Here is a 23,841-nt window from a genome sequence, read left to right on the forward strand (position 1 = left end):
AGTGGTTATTCCTGCTCTCTTTCCTGCCACACTTAGCATGAAAACAGTCTACCAGAATATGCCTTTTCCCCTATCACATCACTCTGTCCTCTCTTACACAGAGGGATAATAAATCCTTCACAAGAGGTTTTGTTTAGATTGTTCATAGGGGTGTTTTGGCAGCCTCCTCCTGCTCTTCCTAAACCAGAGTGTGCACATTAACACAGGGCCCAACTCTACGGAATTGTGCGTGCCCTTTAACTCCCAGCTCCTTCAGCAGGAACACCGGGAGCAACTAATGCAAACACATGTAAAAGAAGAGGGTGACATCCCTTAATGGCTCACCCTTTCAGTCTCATTCACAGACACTTAAAAGATAAGCCAGGTCACTTCCACCACATGTCATACTCTGTGTGATATCGAAAAACTTCTGAGTGATCGTTTTAAGAAGCAGAAGCGGACTGGTAATAAGCGATAGTCCCATCTGCCCTGTGAGCAAGGAGGGGAAGAAAGTTGCTTGCCAGAATACTGAGTATGGTGACGCCTTTTCACCTGTCCCCTCACTAAGGGACTTCCACCTGCCACCTTGAAACGGCAGAGAAACATTTCCTTTGCCACAGAAACCTTGTGAAGTGCTGCTTTGTGCGTTCGTACTGATTCAGAACACTGGAGAAGGTGGCCATTCTTACTATTTTTAAAGAATAAGGTATTTTATTATGGAAGTTCATACCAATGAGTGCAGAAAATGACTGACAAGCGTTTTAAAAAAAAAAAAAGCTTGTTTCATGAAAACAAAAGGATGACTATTTACATTAACTTTCTACCACAGACAATGAAATACCTGAAACAGTCGAGGCAGTAAATATTCTTTTCATGTCTTGAGAGATTATTGAACAATAACTTGACATTGTACTGACACATACCAACAGGGGTTCAAGATGTTTAGATAGCCCTGACCAAGCTGTACGCTGCAGGAGGTCAAAAAATGTTGGCTACACACTTACGTGAACTATGTCTCTCTGTTGTTTTAACTCATAAAAATCGATCTCTTACAGGGAACTTTAGGAAAAATGGTTCAGTGTGAAAAAAAACCACCCACTCTCTCCAATACAATATTTTGATATCTGAAGCAGTGATTTTATCCAGAATTCTCTCAAACGTTTGTTATCATTTAACATATGCCAGGTCTCCTCCCAAATTATTCTCTGCTTCCCCTCACAGTTGCATCTAAACAGAAATCATCGTTGACACAACCAAGAATATCACATACTGCTCTGAAATATTTTAAAACCCTAAAATCATGTCTATGAATTACTGCATGTATACAAGAGGTATTTGCCAACAAGTATATTTATACAGTAAGAAAAATACCATAACATTTATACCTAATTTACAAATATTCCAACATTATAGAAATGATGGTGTTGGCTTTATGTAGGAAACGCTAGTTACAGAGGCTGGAAAATGAAGAGCAATACATAATTGAGCCCTTGTTAAAGGTATTCATCAAAAAACGGAGACATTCTTGTTCACACCTGTCCCCTACACTATCTATTTTTTTTCCTCTCTCTGCTTCTACTGCGTCTGCTCCTTTCTCTGTGTTCCACCTTACTGCACTTGTCCTCATAGCTTGCTCTGTATTTTTTCTTCTCTCTGTGCACATCTGTGCTGGGGCTTCTGGTTTCGTTTCTCCTGTGCCGCTCTTCACCAGGGCTTTGACTTGGACTTTTTCGTATTTGTCTTTGCCTGGAACTGCTGTGACTTGTGCAAGGACTTCTCCTGCTCCCCTCATCCACGCTTTGGCTTCTACTGTCCCTCTCCTTTGTTTCAGTCTCTCTCTTGCTGGTGCTATGGTATCTGCTTTTGGACTTTCTTTCCTCCTCACAGGAGCTCCATTTGTTGTTCTCCGCAGAACTATCTTGCTTTAAAAGTCTGTACTTCTCCCTATCTTTGTCCTTGTTACCGTGACTACTGGAGAGATCTTCATAAAGTTTTTCCTTCCTAGTCTTTGCTTTTCCTTCTGAATCGCTGCTGCTGCTAGCCTCTGAAAACTTGTCTTTTTTTCTTTTCTTAGAATACATCTTCTTTTGTGCTGCTTTATCTCTGCTGTCAGTCTCGCTATCACTGCTGCTTACTGAAGTCTCACTGGAGGATGAGGAAGAGGATCTCATCTTATGTTTCTTGTGTTTACTTTTGCTTTTTTTCTTTTGCTGCTTTTTCTTCTTTCTGTCTTTCTTTTTCTTTTTCTTCTCCAGACGATCCAACTTCCTTTTATTTTCAAAATAGAAGAGTAGCAATCAGGCGTGTTAAGATACTCTAAATTACAAAGTCATTGTCTTTTAAAGTTCACTAGTTCTGATGACCAACACAGTAAATACGCTATTTTCCATAAAAACATGTTGAATTCCTCTCCTCTTTCAGCAAAGTATTATTTTTAAACTTCTAACCTGATGTTAACCATAGTAAGAATCCTCCATTAATCCACAGCTGCTCCCTCAAAATGGGAGGAATATGATTTTTTTTAATTCTTTGGTTTTAAAAAAGGTAAGTAAAATACGTCAATTTTGGCCTTGTAACTAGCAATAAATACATTCTAGAGGGCTTTTTTTTTTCACGTCAGCCGGTTCTGGAGACTTAGAAAAATCATTGCTACTTTTGTTTGTGCTTTTTTTAAGAGATTTTGAAAATGAAAAAACACAATTAGCGTTCACTTTCTATTAATGATGGCAACTGAGACTCTAAAGTCTACATTTCTGAGTTCTCCAGGCAAATAATATGGGTATTTTCAATAACCTGTCACAACTAGAAATTTACATTTCCTAGCTATAAATACAATATTCCATCATGCACACGCATTCACTGCTATTTGACTGCTTTCACCTAGTTTTTATTTTGCTTTCTGTGTTTATTCTTCTCAAAAAAATCAGTGACTGAATAATGAAAGTACTTTCAGTGTATTAAAAAAAATAATCCCTTCAGACCAGTAAAATCTAAAGGACTCAAATATTTACCAAACTTCAACTTTCAAAACAGAAAGTATTATAATTTCATTGTGTTGGGCCAGCACAAGTTCAAATAAAATACCATTTTAAATTACTCAAACTACATACACATTCCTTACTTAAAAGCGACATAAAATATGCCACTGTTTTCAGAGAATTATTTATTATATATGCAAATACCATATGTATGTACCTACTCATGTACCTGTTAAGCCATTCACCTTTCTCCCCTCCTGCTGCTCCCCATATACAGAATGTCTTTTAACCTAAAAGGCTGTTTTAACTCGTGATACCTCTATAGGATCTACCAGGTGCTAGTTAATTTTTCATTTTAAACATTTTCAGGTTATTTAAATATAACACTGCAAATTAAGAGAATTAACAGAACACCCCCCCCCCCCCCGCCCCCCCCTGAAATATGAAACCAGTAGGACAGAAGGGAAGAATAAAAACCTCACTAACTTTTTATTAGAACTACAAAACCTCGGGGAGCTCCCTCTGCTGGAGCAGCAAACTCTAAGCCCTGATGGGAGGGCAGCATGGAGCAAGACCAACCCTTGGCCCTGGGGTGCAATGGCAGGTTCAGTTTAGCCGCACAGGAGAAGATAACAAACTTTGGCAAATTGTAAAACAGTAAATAAATATATGGAATTTTGAATGCTGGAAGAACATACTGTGAACAATGGCGTGCAAAATAATATTTTAAAAGAGCTACTAATAGCATCTTCAGTGAACCAATTATTATTATTTCAGTATCTCAGTTAAATTGGAAACGAGCTCCAGCACAAAGGCATCACAACTACATTAGAACAGCCAGATTAAAACAAACCAACTGGATTAAAAAACCATGCTGCATAATGCCATCTGCGGTCAACTGTATGTTAAACTAAGTTAAATTTTCTTCTGTACTGACGGTGCTAAATTCTTCAATGGTATCCATGAGTCACAGGGACAAACTACTGGCGACATAGATCCTCTCCACTAGGTACCACACTTACCTTAGAAGTTTCTGTTTTTGTTTGGTTGACAGTGATTTTAAAAATTCAACTTCTGGATCATCCTCTCCTTCACTTGCAACAAATTCCTAGGAAAACATGGTGAGACAGTAAGTAGCTATATATAAAAATAATCTCTTCATTCAGATTTCTGTATTAGAAGTGATGCTTCTATGCACCTTATTTTCGCACAGGCACAAATACGTTTGTATTACTAAGTCAGCTTAAGACTCTTTGGAAAGAGCAGCAAACTCGCTACAAAGCGAACCCCCACCCCACATTCTCTCTCAAAGCTGAGTAGGTGTTATAATTGTGGGGGTTATACAACAGGAGTTATTAGCAACATATGAAAAAATCACTGCTAGGGAAAGAAACATTTCTGAAATAGTTAATGAAAACGAGCCAGTTTTGGAGCCCACATGATTCCCCAGGATAAGTCACTCCATTGTTATCATGCTTGGATGAATAGGTGAGATGGTAGTCCTGCTCGAACCCAGAGTAATTTAAGCAAATTACTTTTCTGTCTCGGTTTAGTCATTAGGAAAATGGGTATTAACACACATCTACCTCACTGTTGTGTTATTAGTCTTCAAATGTTCATAAAGTGTTCTAGCAATGCAAAATACTGTAATCATATAATCTACATACAGTAACGCAATCAGCAAAGCATAGCTACGTTGAAGACCCTGAATTCTTCCAATTATGTGCAGCTGGTACACTACAGTTCTCCACCGTGATGTTTTTAATTTTAGCCACACTCAGGAGGGCAAAGAAGAAATAAAGATTAAAAAGCTCTTCCAAAAAACCCCACCATACCTAACCTAAACCAAACATACCGGTATCACTGTGATTCATTTAACAGTGCCCATATGCTACAGTTTTCTGGGGTACAGAGCTTTTTTAAATGCAAAGGTACATCCATCTGTGGACACACAATGAATTGTTGATTTACTCAAGCTTTCAAGACCAGCTGAGGGCTGTTGTCCCCTCTTTACTAGTGGTTTGACTATCCTGCCTTATGAATAAAGGTTATTTCATGGTGGTTCACTCAAGGAGTGTATATGATTTTTTCACTTTACATTTTTATTAAAGCACCTCAATTAGAAATGTACCTTCTGCAGTCTAAGTAAAGACAATTAAACATTTTAACTCCCAGAAATAATAGATGTAACAATAGTCAATCAAGTAAAAAAATCTTCAGATGTGGCATTCCTGGCAATAATTATTTGTGCACACTTCCTCAAACTTCCTCCAAAGGTTGGCATTGCATCAGAAGTATGTTGCAAGCCCCCTAACCATCCCCTTTATGAAAAATTCAATTTCTAGTCACTCAGAGGAGGGATTTAATTTATTATATGTGGTTTTAAAAGAAGTAATTTATGATTCACCATTCTGACTGAAAATGGAAAGCTGGAAAACAGTAAGTTTTTAGATATTTTTCTACTGGTATAGCTATTCAGCTTTCCTATGGATATGCATATTTGAAAACATTAAGTAGCAATTCACAAGCAATCACATTTAGATTTACAGACATTTTCAGCTTACTGGTAAAAAGATCATTACCTGTGATGGATCATTTGTGGTCAAGTTTCTCCCCAGTACATTTTGTTTCAGTGCAAACCCACTGTTTCTCATCTCCGCTATTAGCTCCGAGGGGTGCATTGATGGCCCTGTTCACAAAAATCACAGTTTGAATGTATCATTTATATCTCTCTACCTTTTTTGGACTCCACAGTAGGAATTCAGTTGAAGCTTTGTTAAGTAAAATCACAGCTAAATCAACTCAATAATCTTCTGCTGAGCAAATAATCAGATATGATTTTCTAAAACAGCAGTCTGAAGATTCAGAATAGAAAATAATTGCATTTTTCTTTAAGTACAAGGGGATTCTCTTATGTAACTTTGTCATGTTGAAAACAATATATTTAGGTAAGTCTAGTAATATATTTTTATTATAGTAAAAAAGCACAGGAAACCTAAAGGAAGCACATTAAGTAAGACTCTTAGGTGCCTCCTCTCCCTTAAAACAATGGGAAAACGCACTTTCGATATGTCACTAATCCTTATTTTTCATATTGACACAAATTTTTGAACTTAAATGTAAAAAGTAACCATTATTAGAAACACAGGATATATATGGAAAATAGATAATTTTTTCATGTATTTATTTATGTCTGTACTTATTTCCAGGGACCCCCAGATATACCAGGTCTCTAGGCTGTTATCTCTTCAGAGATTTCTGTTTCATCAGTTTAAAAAACATGCTATATATTGCATTAGAGTAGGTATTTGGGATTAGGCACGTGTTATCTTTCTTTGTAAACATTTAACAAGGAGTAAAATACAGGATGTATTTTGGATTGTTCAGACTTGACTGCATAATTTATAAACCCTGTAACTCACTCTTTTGCATTAATTGAATACCTGTGATCATCAAAACCTCATGTACTTGTCTGAGTAGGTACTTTTTCTTCACCCTAAACATACACTCTTTTGTTAGGTCACTTTCAGTAAATTTCCTTACCAGTTCATTCAGTAACCTTACTGTCAATGAATTAGCACTACTGTACAAGATAAATATAAATTAGAAGCAATGTAAGATAGGGCATGGAGCACACAATTACTATTACTTCACTAAATTAACTGTAAATGATAAGATTAACTAGTTTTACGAAAAATACTGATCCTGCTTTGTGGTTTTAAGAGCTTATTAGTTGTGGAGATGGACAAAACTCATAATTTTTTTAACACAGAAAAGTATGGAAAGTAAGGGGAGATTTTAACTATGGAAAATATATAGAAAGTAAAATAGCACTTTCTCAAAAAAACAGCGGTTTCAACTTTTTCTCAGTTTTCCTATATAATACACTGCTCACTGCTTACAGAAACAAACAGGCCTATGTGTAAAGCAGGAAGGAAGAGGATAAAACTTTGAAAATAATTTAAGGAGCCCTTGCATTGCTGATTTTCTTTTCACAAGTTCCTTATTTTGCCAGGCAAAAGAATTTTCTAATGTGATACCTTTTAGCCTTTCCTTGAGTTTACATTTTTATTAAATAGGGGGCTATTCCTCCCTCCCATATATTTTACCAGAAGTGTTTTTTCTTTTTACGTCTTCCAGTGAAAATGTAAGCTCACTGATTGTTAATGAATGTATACTGGCGCTTACATTTTTGCTCATTTTAAACTTAAAACCTTGCTCTGCTTGCCCAAATTTACTCTGGCTGGAACAGAAACCAACATTAGACAGAAACCTAACAACAGCATTTGGTACCAGCTAAGTCTCAATTTGAAAAGGCCACGTAAACCTGCCACACAGTTCAGTCAAATAGCCTGTATGAGGAAGCTGAATAGAGACAAAGTATAGAGTCACGAAAGATTTCACCACACCAAAGAAACCAAAACATGTGACCAGATTGAAGCCTGAAATTCCCCCTTGTTATTGAGAGGCAGTAAGCATCACCCCCTAACAAAGTGACCTAACGAACTTAGCAGCTATTTCCCCCTTCAGTGTCTCAGCATTGTACACATTTTGATGTGTATGGGACACCTTGGGATAATAATATCTATACCTATGGGATAATAATACCTTATTATTAGCTTGATTAGACAAATAAAAGAATACAACTTGTCCAAATCTATACAGGAGATTTGAAAAAGAAGACAGAAGCCCTAACTTTGTGGTTCCATACGAGGACTACGGGCAAAATCAAGACCCAAGCGGCAATGAAGGCGTATCGGTCTTCAAAAGCACAGTTCAAAATTAGTTTCTAGAAACAAACCTTTCAAGCATTCGTTGTGCTTCTAGAGGTGAAATCAGCACTAGTTTTAAAAAAAATAAAAACACATGTAAGCTTAGAAGTAAAGCAAGCTAGGCTAAAAATAAATTTATATGAGTTCTGTTCCTTTATCTGTTAATGACGTCAAGGAGGCACTCATAGCTCCACCTACAATTTGTTAGTTGCAGCATGGTATTGCCATGACAAGGACAGTTAACAAATCACTGTTACTCCTGTTCTGTGGATGTATACAAATTACATCAAATGCATCTACAGAATCTTGAGACTAAAGTGGTTTATGAAATAAATTATTCCTGTTTTGGTCGCTCTTTAATAGTGAGGTAAAGAGTAATTTAGGTTCATCCTAGCTTGTGAGGAGATACAAGAATCTCCATGAAGCTTTATATATAGAAGGTTTTAGAAAACACTAGGAAATGAGATTCAGAAAATAAAATAGTCCCATCTCACAACCCTTCTGTGTGCAGACCCCAGCCAGGCACGCCAGAATCACGCTGTCCATTATGGTTGATTATGGAGAACTCTCTTGCAGCATGTGATATTTGCAGTTTAAAAAACATTAGCATTTTTGAGGACAACACAGGCGAACCTGCTTGCACTTTTTTTCTGAACAGCTCATGCCACTGAACTCCTCAGAAGTTCTGCTGTGCAGCGGCAGCAAGACTGCATCACTACCTTTGTTCAAGCAGCAATGCTAGACCACAGTAGGGAGAAAACAGTATCTGATCTGGGAAGTCTAAAGAGACTGTTTTCTCTCTGGTTACAAGTTTAGGCCAAGAAGTTCAATTAAGACATTATATCTGACAATAGCTGCACAACTTAATAGTAAACATCTATTACTACCTACTTTCTGCAACACAACAACGAGAATAAAGAAAATTTTTATTCTCCTAATTGAACTCCTTTGCTTAGAATTAAAGGAATCAAATGCTTGCTGACTTTCTTTTCCCATCGATGCCTCAACACGATTAACTTTAATGATTTTGATAGACACATCTGATTTTCTTTGAAATATCAGTGACAGTTTGAAGTCTCCCGGGATTCCTCAGCACAGTTATTTTATGTGACAGCACTGAGGGTTCCAAATCACTCTTTTTGAGCTGCTTCTTTACACAGTCTTAAAAGATGTAGATGCCTAAATGTGTGAGCAAACAATCACATTCCCATTTCCACACTATAAAATTAAGTAGGGGATTTCTCCTGGCTAATACAAAAAGGGAGATTAATCTGGTAAAAGAAACCCCAAACACTGAACCTCACTTGAGAGGTTTGAAAAACTCAAATTCTCAGATGTGTCCTTAGCTTCTTTATTTAGGAGCTAAAGCTTAAATCTTGCAGCCACCAGTATTCTGGCTGGTAGAGGGCCTCTTCCTTTGTTTGGTGTGAATTGATTGCAAAGTCCTGCTTGCTGGAGACGTGACTATGCCCAGCATGATCAAACTTGGTTTGCCTGCCAAGTGTCGTGGTTTGGGCTGCACCAGCCACTGAAATGAACAGCAGACGCTCTCTTTAACCTCTCTCCCTTCAGAGAGAGAAGGGAGAGAGAGAAACTTATGAGTTGAAAAGAAACTAAACTACTTTAATGAAATATTAATAATAAAATAATAAAAAGATAATAATGTTATTAAGAAAAGAACAAAATCTATACAATAGATACAACTCGTATCAAGCTCCTAGGATGACAGTCACACCACCGGCAGGCACTGGGAAAGTCCCAGACTGGACTCAGCAACGGATGGGAGCTGAACTCAGGATCTGGACTCAGAAACATGTGGATTGGGACTAAAGGCAGACAAACAGAGTGCTCCTCGGACGTTGGCCATTGAAGAAAGAGCCTGACCCATTTGATCCCTAAGCTTTTATACTGAGCATGGGGCAGATGGGATGGAATACCCTGTTGGTCAGTTTTGGGTCACCCGTCCTGTCTGCTCCTCCCCACAGGTGTGACCCCTCTATGTTTTTCCGCTTCTGACCCTCCAACAGGGCACACAAAAAAGTGAGCTGACCTGGGCTGTTACAGCAATAAGTATAAGCAGGAGCCTCTCTGCTTACCATCCCTCGGTATTCACTGTCAACATCAGACCTTGTCACTCTGGTAGCAGACGCTGTCTGAAGACTATGCTGTTAATTTCAGAGAGTTAGAAGAGACTTAACTGAAAAGTAAAATCACTGAAAAGAAAATTGGTTCTGTTTTACCTCAAACCAGGACAGTAAGCCAGAGAGGTAAATCTTTTCAGCCTGTCTTTGGCTTATGACTACATCTTCCAAGATCTTCAGACAAAATGGTACTAAGTATACCTGATAGCCATATATCTTCATCTGGTTAAGTTCCAATGAAGTGATAAACTGAAAAACAGATGGTAAGGTTGAGCTGAGAGGCTCTCAGTTGGCTAAAATCTTGGGAACTGATGTTAGCCAAGTGTTCGTGAACAGCACCCATCAACTTGCAGAAAATGACTCCTACATCAGGCATAGAAGTATACTTTGTGTACTATGAAAACTGATGTCCTCATATATGCCTTCCTTATGGACTTGTGAGACAGCCTGCGAAGAAGCTACCTGCGTGATCCCACATGGGTGAAAACATCTAGAGATGAGATTATGCCATGAGTTGACAGAACATTAGATATAGGAATCCTGTAAAAATAGCTGATTGCTACGACTTCTAACAACTAGTCTCTCAGCATTCATCCATCGGCAAACTATAAATAAGTTCAAAGTAACAACGTTTCATCATCTGTTTCTTATTCTTTCTGAAACAAGTCAAATACAGTACCTTGCTATTTTTGAATATGACTGTCAAGCTTATTTTCTGGAATTTACATTTTGATAGGGAAAAAAAGAAAACCACCAAACCTTTAAAACTTTTCTAGATGACACTTGCTTTAAACTAAAACATTTATCTGCTTTAAAATTAATTCATAGTCTCAGAAAAGCTTTTTATCATATAGTGGAATTAATTGCATGCTGATATCATACTTATTTTTGTGCATTAAGACAACTGACAACTTGTTAAGTTTTCTACAGCTACAGGTACTTAAAATTATATTCAGGGCTTGCACAAAAGAGGCTCCATAGTTAAAGACCCACTAAAGGATTTTAAAAATATTTTTTCACAGTCTTTGTAATTCTCAAGAAATAGTGTTGTCAAGCAAGTAGACTACAGTTTCTTCCTGCTTCTTACTTCCCACAGAAGTTCTTGCTGCATTAATTCTCTCTGTTATCTTCTGTTTAAGACACTATTTAAGGAAAAAATCCAGATAGCTCAGTTGACTCACAGTTGGGGCACAAAATCTGGAAACCCAAACCATTCAATGAAGTGTGAATAGAACGATTTTAGTCCTCACAAAGTACAACCTGAGTGCAACCTTAGCTTGACAGCTTTTTGTGCATCTTTATAATATTCATGCAATTAAATAAACGGAAGAGCTGTAAATAGAATTCTTCTGAAGTCTACATGAGCATCAACTATACCTACTGCAGAAGGATACATATCATACTAGGATTTCTACAACATATTGTCAAATTGCTTTTTTATAACAAAGAGCACACTGATTTCTTATCAAGCTTAACTGAAATGAATTTAACAGAATCAATTCTGCTGCTATTAAACAACCAGGAGAGAAATATAATTCTGGATTTCAATTACTTAAATGCCTTGTTTAGAGCAAGCTCTCCCATCCCGCTTTACTACCCCCATGCCCTGGCCAGAAACAAGAGAGATCTATAGCTGCAATTCATTTTCGATTTTGCCCTGTACTTCTCTGGAAGCTACAAATGCAGAGTGTATGTAATGCTCTGTGGTTGCCAGAATGCTTCTTCTAAGAGGCATGGGCACAGGACTCCTCTTCGGAGAACAATGCTCGCTGTAACACACCATCTAGCAGGCCTCCATTAAAATGTCTAAAGCACATTTTTCAAATTATCCAATATTACAGAACACTATGCTAAAACCTCTTTTCATAACGACTGTGATTAAATACCACTTTTTTCTGCAACAGTTTCAGTGGCAGTAAGGACAGACCATAATGTTATGATTGCCAGTATCACCAAAAAATAGCAGTTTTACTTCTATCTACTCATGATGCGTAGACTTGACAGTATCTACTCAATTTATTGATAAAAGCTTTCACTGCTGTCACCAGTGCAGATGAGCAAACTGAATTATTCTTTGCAATCAATTAAGTTTTAAATGGATTTTTATTGTGGAATACATACGGAAAGCAAAGAGATAAGAAGCAGTTAACAGTGTAACCCCTATTCCCACCTGTAGCAGGGAAAATTACAGTAACCACTTGTACTTCCACAGCTGCTGCTCTTATGTATTGTTATGAAATGACTACTTAATACAAAAGTTACCGAAAAAGGCAGTAGATTCTTCATGGTGTCATTTTAATGACAACTTCTTAACATTTATTTTAACTAATACTCATTTTGTGTATCTTCGAAATAGATTACTTAGAACAGGGCTTTTCTAGAGCTTCCCCTTCCTTAGAATGTCTTCTGGTGTGGGACATCTTTTAGTTTACAGATATGATCATTTTGATTTAAAAATATCACCATTATCATACCACCAGACTTCTCCTGACTTGGTAATAGAGAGAAAATTTACATGAACATAAATGTAAACAAAGCACACTGATTTGTCAGTATACATCATGCTCAGTATACTCCAGTCTACCATGTTTAAAAATTAATTTATGAATCAAAGACAAGATGCTTTCAAGGCTTATCCTTTATTGTTACATACTTTTTTTTTTTTTGTGAGCAAAGCAGGCCTAAAGCATGTTGTCTTCATTCCGTCTTATATGGATCTTGGACAACATGAGGCCATAACTCTTCCAAACCGAAATTTGGATTTCTAAGTTTTTTTAATATTAAAGCTATGCTCCGCTGTGGAAAAATGTTTACATACATACTCCAGGAAGTACGCAAACAGCTCTTTCACATTAACTAAGCTTTAGAAAACCAGAAAACTGAAATTGCTGCTGGGTTTCAGTTTAACACACAATCACATGAAGGATACTCTGAATACTCTGAATTCAGAACGCTGCCTTCTCTGGGTAGTAGCAAAAGCATAATGTATGATACAACGCTTCTTAGGTTTTGCTTTGAAAGTTGGTTTTTTGGTTTGTGTTTTCTCTTTTTTTTCTCATATAGCTTCAGAGGAAATTGAACAAAAATGGAAAAAAATTAGAGACTGAGCCTAATCACACTGTATCATCTGTGAACTTTCATTGCGGTTGTGACAGAGGTACGTGTGGACACTTAGTTATCCGAAGGACAAAGAGCTATTATCAAAATTATATGATCACGATCCTGGTCATGAAGAACGCAGGAAATTTACACTGCCTCCACTAATTCAGAATTGATCATTTTTTACTGATAATTTTCCCATCTATTTCAGAGATGACTGCATTCAGACCATATTTACACTTCAAAGCAACTGCTGCAGTTGGCATTGAGAGAAATCAATGAATAAAAAACCTCTGGCTTTTAATTAGCTCTTCTTTAGAGGGTCTGTAGTTTAACTGAATTTAACACTTTAGCACAGATTTCTGGTATAATTTGCCAGGCTTTTGTCATAGGGCATTTCAGAGAAACCCAAGTTTCCTTTTTTTGAGTAGTAAAAACCATTTAACATTATCAAACTGCTATAGGAATCTGTACTTATTGCTTAAATGCTAAGCACAAGACTTCTAATAGAAATTTGTAGTTTATGCATTCAAACATAGAGGCTTCTGAAACATAAATGGAGGATTATTCTAAAACGTGACAGTTCTTAAACTACGTGAAGATTTAGTTAAGGTTCCTACTGTTCACAATCAAAGGTCTCAGCTGCAGATCTCAAAGGAAGGTTTCATATACTGTATGTTTCTTCAGGTGACCATTTATACAAATATTCGCAGTTAACATATTCAAATACCTTTTCTTTGTTATTATAGATTCAAGAGAACATTTAAATAAATTCCTGCATTCCTAGTACAATCCAGATTTTTATCCATTGCGAAACAAAAAAAGTAACGTTGAAAAAATACAGTGAGATATAGACATAATATAACACAGACATAGATTTTATTTTTTGCTGTCTCCATATGGCTGATAATTTCAATCATTACTATGGAAAGGAATTTCACCCAAAAGCTAAAGAACAGTTGAACACACTAAGTGATAGACTGATGGAAACCATAACCACAATTAGTTTATGGGCACTCAAGCAACGAAAAGAGAGGATACAAACTCCAGGAGCTGATACTGCATTTTTAGAAGGCTGCATTTGCCTAGAATTTATCTTGGTAGACTATAAGACACTAGATACACAAACACATTACTCAATTATGTTTTTACCATTATTTGTCTGAATTTTCCACAACATGTTAATCCCTTCACACTACTCTCCTTTCTTCCTGGTAATTTCACTGCATGGATCACACACGGAGCCAGCCGGCTGTAAGACATTCGAAGTAGTCCATAGCCAAGAAGGATGCCCAGCACTCTCCAGGCTTAGGTTTCACAGGCCAAGAGCATAATAACCTTTTTTAATCTCAGCATCCCACTTCAAACTATGCCATTCATAAAATTACCCCCCCATTTGAGACACTAGCCTTATTTCATAAGATAGTAATAGATTCCTAGCAGGTTATTCGTTCTAAAAACATACGATAAAAGTTGTAAGCATTCGTAGCTTTTTAGCAATCCCCCTGCCTCAACCCTCATTGAGCAAGACAGATTACTTGGAGGAAAAAAAAAAAAAAAGAAAGAATAATAAGAAAAAAAGATGTATTTTAATTTCACCTGACCTAGAAAGTTGCAGGAGATTTTCATGTGAAATAACATTATTAGTTGAAAATATTTTGCACAGAAAACCTACTAGTCTCTGTTTTAATAAAGTCAAAGGCTTTTCAGGCTTCACAAAAAAAAAAAAAAGCATAAAAATCAACAGATGCTGCTGGTTAATGATAAAAAAAAGCATTGTAAGAACATGCAAACTTTTAGATGCTACGGATCTGGTTTTTTTGCTGGTATATATTACATACTTTATACATGCATATATACACAGTGTCAAATAAAGTCAGAACCATAACGGATATTGTCATCTTGTTTGAACTTTGAAAGTTAGGATTTTATCAGTAAAAAACCCTGTAAATCAGTTTAGCCCAGAGAAGCATTTTGATTGCCTAATTTACCTTTGTAAAGGAGAAGTAAATCTTATAAGTTGGTCTCTGTAAGCCTCACAGCTGGAACATTCTAACACTACTTTGCAGTTTCCAGTGATCAAAGTAAGTTACTTTATATTTAAAACTAAGAATTTCATAATGGAAATAATGCAACACCAGGGGGTGCAGTTATCATGAAATAATTACACTCCTGAGAGATTACAGACAAGGCTGTACCCCAGGGGTGTGATTATCCCATGATAACCACATCCACTGAAATTGCCTTATTGCAAAAATAATCTCTATTCACTGGTGAGATATTATTCAATAGGCGCTTTTTTAATGGTAAGATTATTATTTTTTTTGTATGAATTACCAGCTAGATTAGCAAAATTGTCCCAGAAGTAAAATAACCAAGCTACCACGCCCAAGTTAAGGTACTGATTGTAATTATTTTTGTTTGCTGGAGCACTGCAGTGTGTGTCAGATCTTGAAAGTCTTTTCTCACAGAACACAGTTCTGTGCCACAGACACGCTTTCATCATGCAGTGGTTCCACCGGAGTAAACCGAAACCCATGACTGGTCTTTGCATACAAGATACTCAACACTGAATCCAAAACAGCAGTTGCCAATCAGTTTACGCTCAAAGAGGAAGATTACAACGCAGTCTTCATGTAAGATTCAAAGACAAATATCCCTCTGCTGACATAAGAGAATCACAGCTTACAGAATTTATGGGAAAGAAAAAAAAACTATATTGTTGATTATTTTATGGTGTGAAAAATGTTGTACATTGGCAATCTATAGCTCTTCTTTTTCCTCACAGAGAAACAGAGCAAGAACTTTAGATAATGCAACAGGAGTTTCACTTTCTTTCATTTTAACTCAAACATTTCTTCTGAGGCTGAAAAAAATAGCCTGAGCCCAAATAAGACCTTTTGTTTTGCTCTCTTTCTGAAGGAGGAAAAAATGAGAACAATACACAAACTGAACTTGTATCAAGTGATCTTGAATATTTTCTTTGTGTGTTGAGATACATCACATATAGTGTCAAAGTAAACAATTACAATTAAAAGTAAATTGTATAGTTCTCAAATATCTGAAGGATAAAGCAGAATTTATTTTTTTAAAGCACCTTCTAATAGCTGACTACTCTGAAAAATTTCTGTTAACAAAACATCAAGAAATGTTGAAATGCAACACCTTTGCTTTTTGTTGGAACACAATATAGAGCACTAATTCACCGTTCTGTTCAAATGCTACTTCTTTCTTTTTAACATGACCTACTCATTTGGATAAAACTGCTTCTACATTACTTAGACTTGTTTTTGGTTTTTTTTCATTCAAATAAGGAGTGTAATCCCACTGAAGCTCACTGATTTGGGCATTTAAAAATACATACATTACCCCCTGGGCTTTTATTAAATTGAAGTCATCATTCAACCAACACATTTGAAGGCCCAGTGTTTGTAGGAAGAAAAGGAAGGATGGGGAAAGGCTGTTCTTGCTGGTTTTAACTCAATAATTTGGTTATCCTAATAAAACATTTCTTTTACCCCCCCTTTTCTGTCAAAAGCTTTTGCTTTTGACCAAGGAGAAAGATGAAAATGTCCTTCCAATTAGGTAAGTGCCAATTCTTTACACATACATAAAGATTTGAGAGCAACACTGCGGCTACTGCTGTTTGTACTGGTTTTGGCTGGGATAAAGTTAATTTTCTTCATAGTAGCATGTATGGGGCCTATGTTTTGGGTTTATGACCAAAACAGTGTTGATAACACAGGGATATTTTAGTTATTGCTGAGCAGTGCTTGCACAGCATCAAGACATTTTCTGCTTCCCAAACTGCCCCACCAGCAAGATGGCTGGGGGTGCACAAAGATTTGGGAGAGGACACAGCTGGGACCAGCTGACCCCAACTGACCAAAGGATATCCCATACCATATGACACCATGCTTATCATATAAAGCTGAGCAAGGAGGAGGAAGCAGGGATGTGTCGGAGTGATGGTGTTTGTCTTCCCAGGTAACCACTACGCGTGATGGAGCCCTGCTGTCCCGGAGATGGCTGAACACCTGCTGGCCCATGGGAAACACTAAATGAATATATTCACTTCACTATTGTACTAAAATTTTGCTGTCATTTTCACCTTTATTCCTTATTATCTCTGTATTTCTCAGATGTGCCCTTTAATGTATGAGACAATATTTGTATTTGAATTTCCTGACACACAAGCTAGGAACAAACTTTCAGGGATGACTTTCCATATACGGAATTACTTCCTGACCTTTAAAGGTATTATTTGCTCTAGTAGTTTAGCCCAACATTTTTCAACTCTTTCAGGAGAGCTGGTTGCAAATGTATTTTTACACATTTAGCTATTAAAAAACCCAGTCAAATAATTTAAGTACACATTCCAGACTTGATGTATACTATAAGCAATCACTCCCTACCCTTGAAATCCCTATTTATTATTCTTTTCAGAGGTGCATGTTTTCTTCTACATTCTAGAAATGAACAGACAGCTTCTGAAAATTGTCTTTTGGAGTTCAGACCTTGGAAGCCAAGTGGGTTTGTACTTTTTCTTTTTTTTTTTTTGGTGCTCACAGTCACAATAAATGAAAACTCTGGTCAATTTACATGGTTTTTAATCAGTTTTCTAAGCATGAGGAGACACTTACTTGGGATACATGGTGAGGTGTGTGTGGGAAGCAATAGAAGTACTTTGGGAGTTTTTTTAAAACCTAACCATCAGTTCATGAAACACAGAAAGATTTCATGAAAAGATGATCTCATAAAGACTCTCTGTCCCTTACAAAGCAGTATTTTCTGCAGTTCCAGCCAATCTAAAGAATAGTGTGGCAATGGACATTTTTGCAGTTCTATAAAATAATCAGAAAATAATTAGGAATTTCATCTAGAGACAGAAAAGCAGCTTAGGAGTGCATGCAATTACCAATAAAGAGAAGTGGGAAGAAGCTGAGCTTGAGGAGATGTGTTGTACAGAAGGTGGTTCTTACAGGTGGATACGAATTCAGCATTAGGGCTAGTAACAAAACATTAAGTAGAAGTAATGAGAGGAAATAAAGAGCAATAAAGAGAAATGGTCAAAACAAGATTATATTGTTGGGGGGTGTTGATCAGTACATGACAGAATCTGCCTTTTTAATGTTACAGTGTCTTGTTAGAAAATGTAAAAACACTGTTTTACTCTCAGTGTAGGTTAATTTTACAGAGTTAACTGCACATCTGCAGCGCTGTAACAACTGGGTAGAACTCTCAGCAATGCAAAGATAATTACTTACTCCCATCCCAGACAACACAGGACTGGTGTCAGGGTTTAGTTAAAACAAATCGGGTTTTTGGTTTTTGTTTTGTTTTGTTTTGTGTTTTGTTTTTTTAAATGTGTGATGTAAGCTTTAACATGCCACATGGATGAATTATGAGCCTTAAGGTAATCAGTGAATTCAATAACTTGCATTCTCACTTAACTGTAGTGCTTCATTTACATACATGGAATTTCCAGAAGTCATCAATGGAGTGTAATTTAGCTTGTTATTAAATCAGATGAAGTTTTAGAAAAGTTGATGAAAGGATTGTATTCCTGAGGTTAGAAAAAGCAGAGAACCTTTTATCTGATGATCTAATTAATGATATTAACCCTTCCTATAAGACTTGTATCTGCTACTAAATCAAGAACTTTAAACTGTTTTAAACTTCACCTACAGTGTTTTTACATACAGTTTCCCTGAAAGAAAGAAAGAGAAAGTAGCAATATCGTTACAGCTGACTATTCAAACCCAAGAACGGTGTCTTACAAATTATATATACAAACCCTGATCTGTCATCCACCCCTACTCTCTGAAATCCTTCCTTGGCCTATTAAAAAGTCTATGCTCAGCATAGTATGCCGTCTTATAAGTTCCAGAGTTGAAAATGAGAGGGCATTGGCACGTTCTAAGAACACTAAAGTAGTTTTACAGCATTTTCCTTCATGCAAAGTTCACAGTATGTGCTAAATCTCTTTCTTTAGGCTTAGAAAGACAGTTTGGAAAGCTACCTGGAGAACATCTCTCTGACTAGGGAACACCCACAGCAGTCAAATATTGACTACACTTAGGTACTTAGTTCAGTTAGGTTTGAAACAAGCAGTCTTATATTGACACTGCAAACTGTCCATATCACACTGTTACAAATAATAAGGAGTCTATTTTCAAATTTGTGTGAGGATGTACAAGTACTTTCTGCTTTCCCAGCCAAACACTCCTAAAATTTACCCACATCATTTGAACCAGGGCAAAGGCATGTGGAAGCAAGTTCTGCAGCACAAAAGCATATCTGACATGTAAGAGCTGCACAATATAATTCTACCACCACCAAACACTCAAGCACTATTTCTTCTAAGGTAAGAATGAGGCAAGAAAATGATTTAATGTTATAACCTACTGAATAGAAGGGCTGAGAATGTCAACTGTAGGACAGCTAATACAATGGTATAATCATCAGACACTGCCTAAAAGCAGAGGAGTGTAAGAGGCACATACCCAAGTGATCTAGTTCTGAAATGCAAGATTGTGGTAGGCTAAACACATAATAAAACTAAGAGCTACCACATAAAAAGACAGAAGAAAGCAAGACGTTATCAAGTGTGCAATTGTAATGGTATCCCTGCAAAACTAAATACACAACATGACAGGTGACCTTAAAGTGCAGTACAGCAAGTCTGTGAAGACTCACCCATGTTACCAGGTGTTTTTTTAACATGCCAGAATTTCAAGAACCTTAAAAGTGTTACAAACTTGGGTCAACTTACAGAAAACAAAGTTTTGTAGGCAAAAAAAATATTCAGTTTGAATGTTTATATCAGCTTCTTTAAACCTCATCTAACACTAAATGCTGTGTGACTTCAAGTAACAGGAAAGCTAACAGAGGAAAAAAAAAAAATGTAGCTTGAGAAGCAATAAGAAGCCAGCTGAAAGGAAACCAGGCATTTGGAAATCTAGGTTTCAACTGCTTCTCCCCTTACAGAAGCACAATTACACATATTAAAAAAAAACCTCTCTTTTTTTTTCCAGTGATTAACAAAGATACACTGGCATATTCCAGCTTTTCCAAGCAGTTTGCCTGAATCTGAGCTGGGACAGTCTTTGACAATCTATTACGTTAATTTTTATTTTTTTTTTTTGTGACACAAATATTGTCACTCTGATATGAACAGTTTCATTGCAGCTTCTGCATTTTTGCCACAGACAAGAATCAAAGCAACATTCGTTAAGAAATCTTTTCAAAATACTTACTAAATAGAAAATTAAGTCCCTGTCATTTGAAATAATTAAATTGAAATTGTGGGTCCTACATTTGGAATAAAGAAGTGTTTTCCCCATTTTATCAACTCTTTGAGATGATAAACTTAGACCTTCTAAAATGAAACATGGTGAATTCCGCCTTAATATCTAAACAGCACCTTTGTAAGACATTCACTGCCTACCTGAACCATCACTGGTGACTGAACTTGCATTAATTCCAGAAAGGCCAAATAAGGGACATTCTCGATCAGTGTTTACATGTCCCCATTTGTGGCATTTAATACACCTCACATTCCGCACCTAAAAGGGGAAAAAAAAAAATATAAATCACATAATTTAGTCAACAATACAGCTTAACATTTAGAGAAATGTCTATGTTACTAGGCATAAGAGAAGCTTTTAAACTCACTGAGGAAAAGATGATAAAATTAAGAGTCCATGTGAATGTTCTGCAGTTAGATAATTTTTGAAATATACACAAGACATCCACAGAGTGAAATTTATGTAACTTGCCTGGATACCAAATGGCTGATCCCTGATATTCATGTCATCCTTAGCATATCTGTTACACAAACACAAAAGAAAACAAATATTCAATTCACTATTTTTCAAAAAAACCCATCATATACAAAACTTCTTTTTATTGTTGTGTGTACCCATTTCGGAGTTATACTTCTAAAAACTAAACATTAGTTTTAATGTGTTTTAAATATGGATGTAAAATTGAAACAAAAACTAAGGTGGTCAAGGAAATCGTTCCAGGTTTACTGGTTTTACTAATTAACTCCTAGAATGTGACAGGATTACACAAGTGACTTGCTTAAAAACAAAATAGGAAAAAAAAAAAAAGGAAAAAAAAGAAAAGGATATGAAAGGTAAGTACAAAAAAAAATTTCTTTGGAAAAAATCCAGACATCTTACTTTTCTCGAGGGGCGACTTTTTGCCATTCAAATTTGTATTCAGTCTCTCCTTCTTGCTATAAAAGAGAAAACATGGCAAGTTTGAAATTTTTTTTAATACATTTAAGTAGGAAGAAGACATAAAGAAATGATGTAATGAAATACCTCTTTAGTTTCCTCTTTGAATTTTCAGAAATCATGGAAAGAAAAGAAATGATACATTAATTATACATGTAAAATGCAGCTGGTGTCTAAGCTGGAGACAAAACATTTCATGCTTTATACTAATACAATAGTACAAATACTGAGAAAGTAACTTTATTTAAATAGAGTGCACATAAAAACAATCAGCCTCTAGTAAACGGTTACAAATCCTGTGAAACTGGAATCATCTTTCAAACTACATTGATTTGATATACAAACACAAAAAAAACTTTAAGGTTTTTTTTGCCAAAAGTAGTAGCAATACTCAATTTTAAAATCTTTAAAAAATGATTTTTTTGCAAAAATCACTAGTTTAAAATTGCATTTGCTCTAAGCTTTAAGAGCTTTAAAAGCTAAATAATTGCAAAAGTTGCTCTACAAGAATAAGCCCATCCAAGTATTTCCAAGGGTTTTCATGCAATGGGAAAGATGCATTTTAAAGGAAACATGTTTTCTTTCACAGGAAATATGTTTTCTTAGTTTTGCACTTACATTCGCATTTTGCTAAAATTAAGTGACAAATACAAGTATCCACCAGGTACCTAGTAACTTTTATCTGTTTTTCCCTTCACGTTGAACTGTTGTTTAAAAAAACCAAACAACCCCAACCATTCCCATTTTGAAAGAAATTAAAATAGCATGAGATCAAAATTATTACATACTATAAAGTTAAGTTCTTCCTGTGCAAATATGCAGAAAATCATACCTCTAGGATCACCTCACTGTGAACACATTATTTTAAAATAAAAGACACTATGCTTATTTCTTCAGAGGGTTTTTAGCTTTGCATTCCTGCCTGCTCATGATAGGAAACCAGAATACCTTTCTTTGCGCCAGGTGGGGCCTCATACATGAAATTAAGACCATTCTTCACGCGCTCATCACCCATAAGCAACCTAAATAAGGACAGAGTTTGGAGTGTTACATACAAAACATTCCCTTTGGTACTGCTTATTAAAAGAAAAAAAAAAAAGAAATCTGTGGCAGGAAATTGTGATAATAACTGGTGCTTTTTAATTTGTTAATTTGAGTACTGGAAACTGAATATCAAAAAAATCTGAGAGACTAGTCAATACTTTTAAGTGCTCCATTGTGTACCAAAAATCATACAATTCAGTCACAACTGAAACATAATTCTGTGTCCACGGAATTACACAGGACAGATTCCTGTGTGATCCAAATACACTGCTATACAAGGTTACCTGCTGTTCTGTGCCACATAACATATTTTGAAAGTAATTACAGGACACACATGGGCCATTTTAAAGAGGTTATTTTGACCTCTGCTTAATCAGACATCAATATATGAGTCACTGTCCCCTCCTGTGGCTACGGTTAGTGGGAGACAGTACTTCAAAGGGCTCACAATGAGATGTTCTTCACTGCCGTGAGAACAAGAGACAGCAGGAAGAAGTATGTGATTTTATGTCAGTTCTCACCTATTATCGTAGGACTCCTGTTCTTTAAGATACTGTTGCATTAATTCTTCTTGTTTCTTCTTATCATATGATATTTTCTGTTCTGCCATCCATACCTAGTTAAAACAAGTACGTTTCTACTTTAAACAAACACAAAAACCACCGCAAAATGTATTAATGTGTAAGTACTTAACTGGTTTAAGCTATTGAAAATACTTAATAAGGGAAAATTCCCATTCTAATGACATCAAATATATTCTTTTCATCCATCGCTTCAGCAAATGAACTTCACACAAGCAGTAATTTTGATACTCCAACAACGTTTAAGAACTGAAAAGCCAGGGGAAAGCTTAGTAACGCAAAGGGAGAAGAAGGGTCAGAAAACACCCCTGGTGTGCCACTGCCTTCCTCGCCGTGACACTTCCTCACCTAGGTCTCACCAGGCCCCAAACTCCACGTTCTCTGGGGAGGAGAGGCCTGGAGCCAGGTCAAGGCAGGTGTGAAATATTGGGAAACCATGGGCACAGCACAACAGGTGGGGGGTTTCCTGGACGGTGTACGGTGCCCATTTATCCAGAGAACCAGGTGTTGAAAACCCGGAGCCTGGAAAAGACGATAGTTACACACACCTACGAGCAACCAAACCTCAAACTTCAAGTATTTCTTAACTTTCTTTCCTGTCTCCTCCACCCCCCGCCGCACCTCGCCCCAGCCCCGGTCCCACCACAGGACGGTGGACATGCCCTGCACATGCCGCTGCGGTGCCGGGAGCCCGTCACCAGCCCCCCGGGTCGCCGCCCGGCCACGTCCCAGCCCCCCGGACTCCCCCGGTGCGCGGCGGCCGCGGCCTGGCCGGCCGGGAGACTGAGGGGTCGGCGCCTCAGCCCCGACCGACGGCTCCCCGCAGGGCCCCCCCTCACCTTTTTGATGTTGGACTTGGAGGCGGGATGAAAATCCTTCTTGCACATGAAGTTGGCGAACGACTTCCCCATGGTGGCAGCGAGGAGGGAGCCGCCGACTCCCGGCACCGAAAGGGCCCCTCAGCCGGCTGCCTCCGCCGGGCCTTCCGGGTCGGCGGGCGG

General features: G+C 37.0%; 1 protein-coding gene across 3 annotated transcripts; it reads right to left on the minus strand.

The window, feature by feature from the left end:
- Positions 1 to 675: 675 nt before the first annotated feature.
- CIRSR (corepressor of RBPJ and splicing regulator) lies at positions 676 to 23,839 on the minus strand. Of its 3 annotated transcripts, XM_074146010.1 has the most exons (10): positions 23,680 to 23,751; positions 22,781 to 22,875; positions 22,156 to 22,237; positions 21,303 to 21,314; positions 21,159 to 21,214; positions 20,751 to 20,799; positions 20,420 to 20,537; positions 5,540 to 5,646; positions 3,980 to 4,065; positions 676 to 2,247 (listed from the first exon to the last, which is right to left on the minus strand). In XM_074146010.1, exons 1-10 carry the CDS (start codon positions 23,749 to 23,751, stop codon positions 1,527 to 1,529), a joined length of 1,398 nt encoding a protein of 465 aa, XP_074002111.1. In that variant the 3' UTR covers positions 676 to 1,526. The 3 variants fall into 3 exon arrangements, with proteins under 3 accessions (XP_074002111.1, XP_074002112.1, XP_074002113.1); XM_074146011.1 differs by lacking the exon at positions 21,303 to 21,314 and having other exon boundaries at positions 23,680 to 23,839; XM_074146012.1 differs by lacking the exons at positions 21,303 to 21,314; positions 23,680 to 23,751 and adding an exon at positions 23,189 to 23,362.
- Positions 23,840 to 23,841: the final 2 nt, after the last annotated feature.

The sequence above is a fragment of the Numenius arquata genome, chromosome 3 (genome assembly GCF_964106895.1).
Source record: "Numenius arquata chromosome 3, bNumArq3.hap1.1, whole genome shotgun sequence".
In the NCBI taxonomy this organism is placed as follows: Eukaryota; Metazoa; Chordata; class Aves; order Charadriiformes; family Scolopacidae; genus Numenius; species Numenius arquata.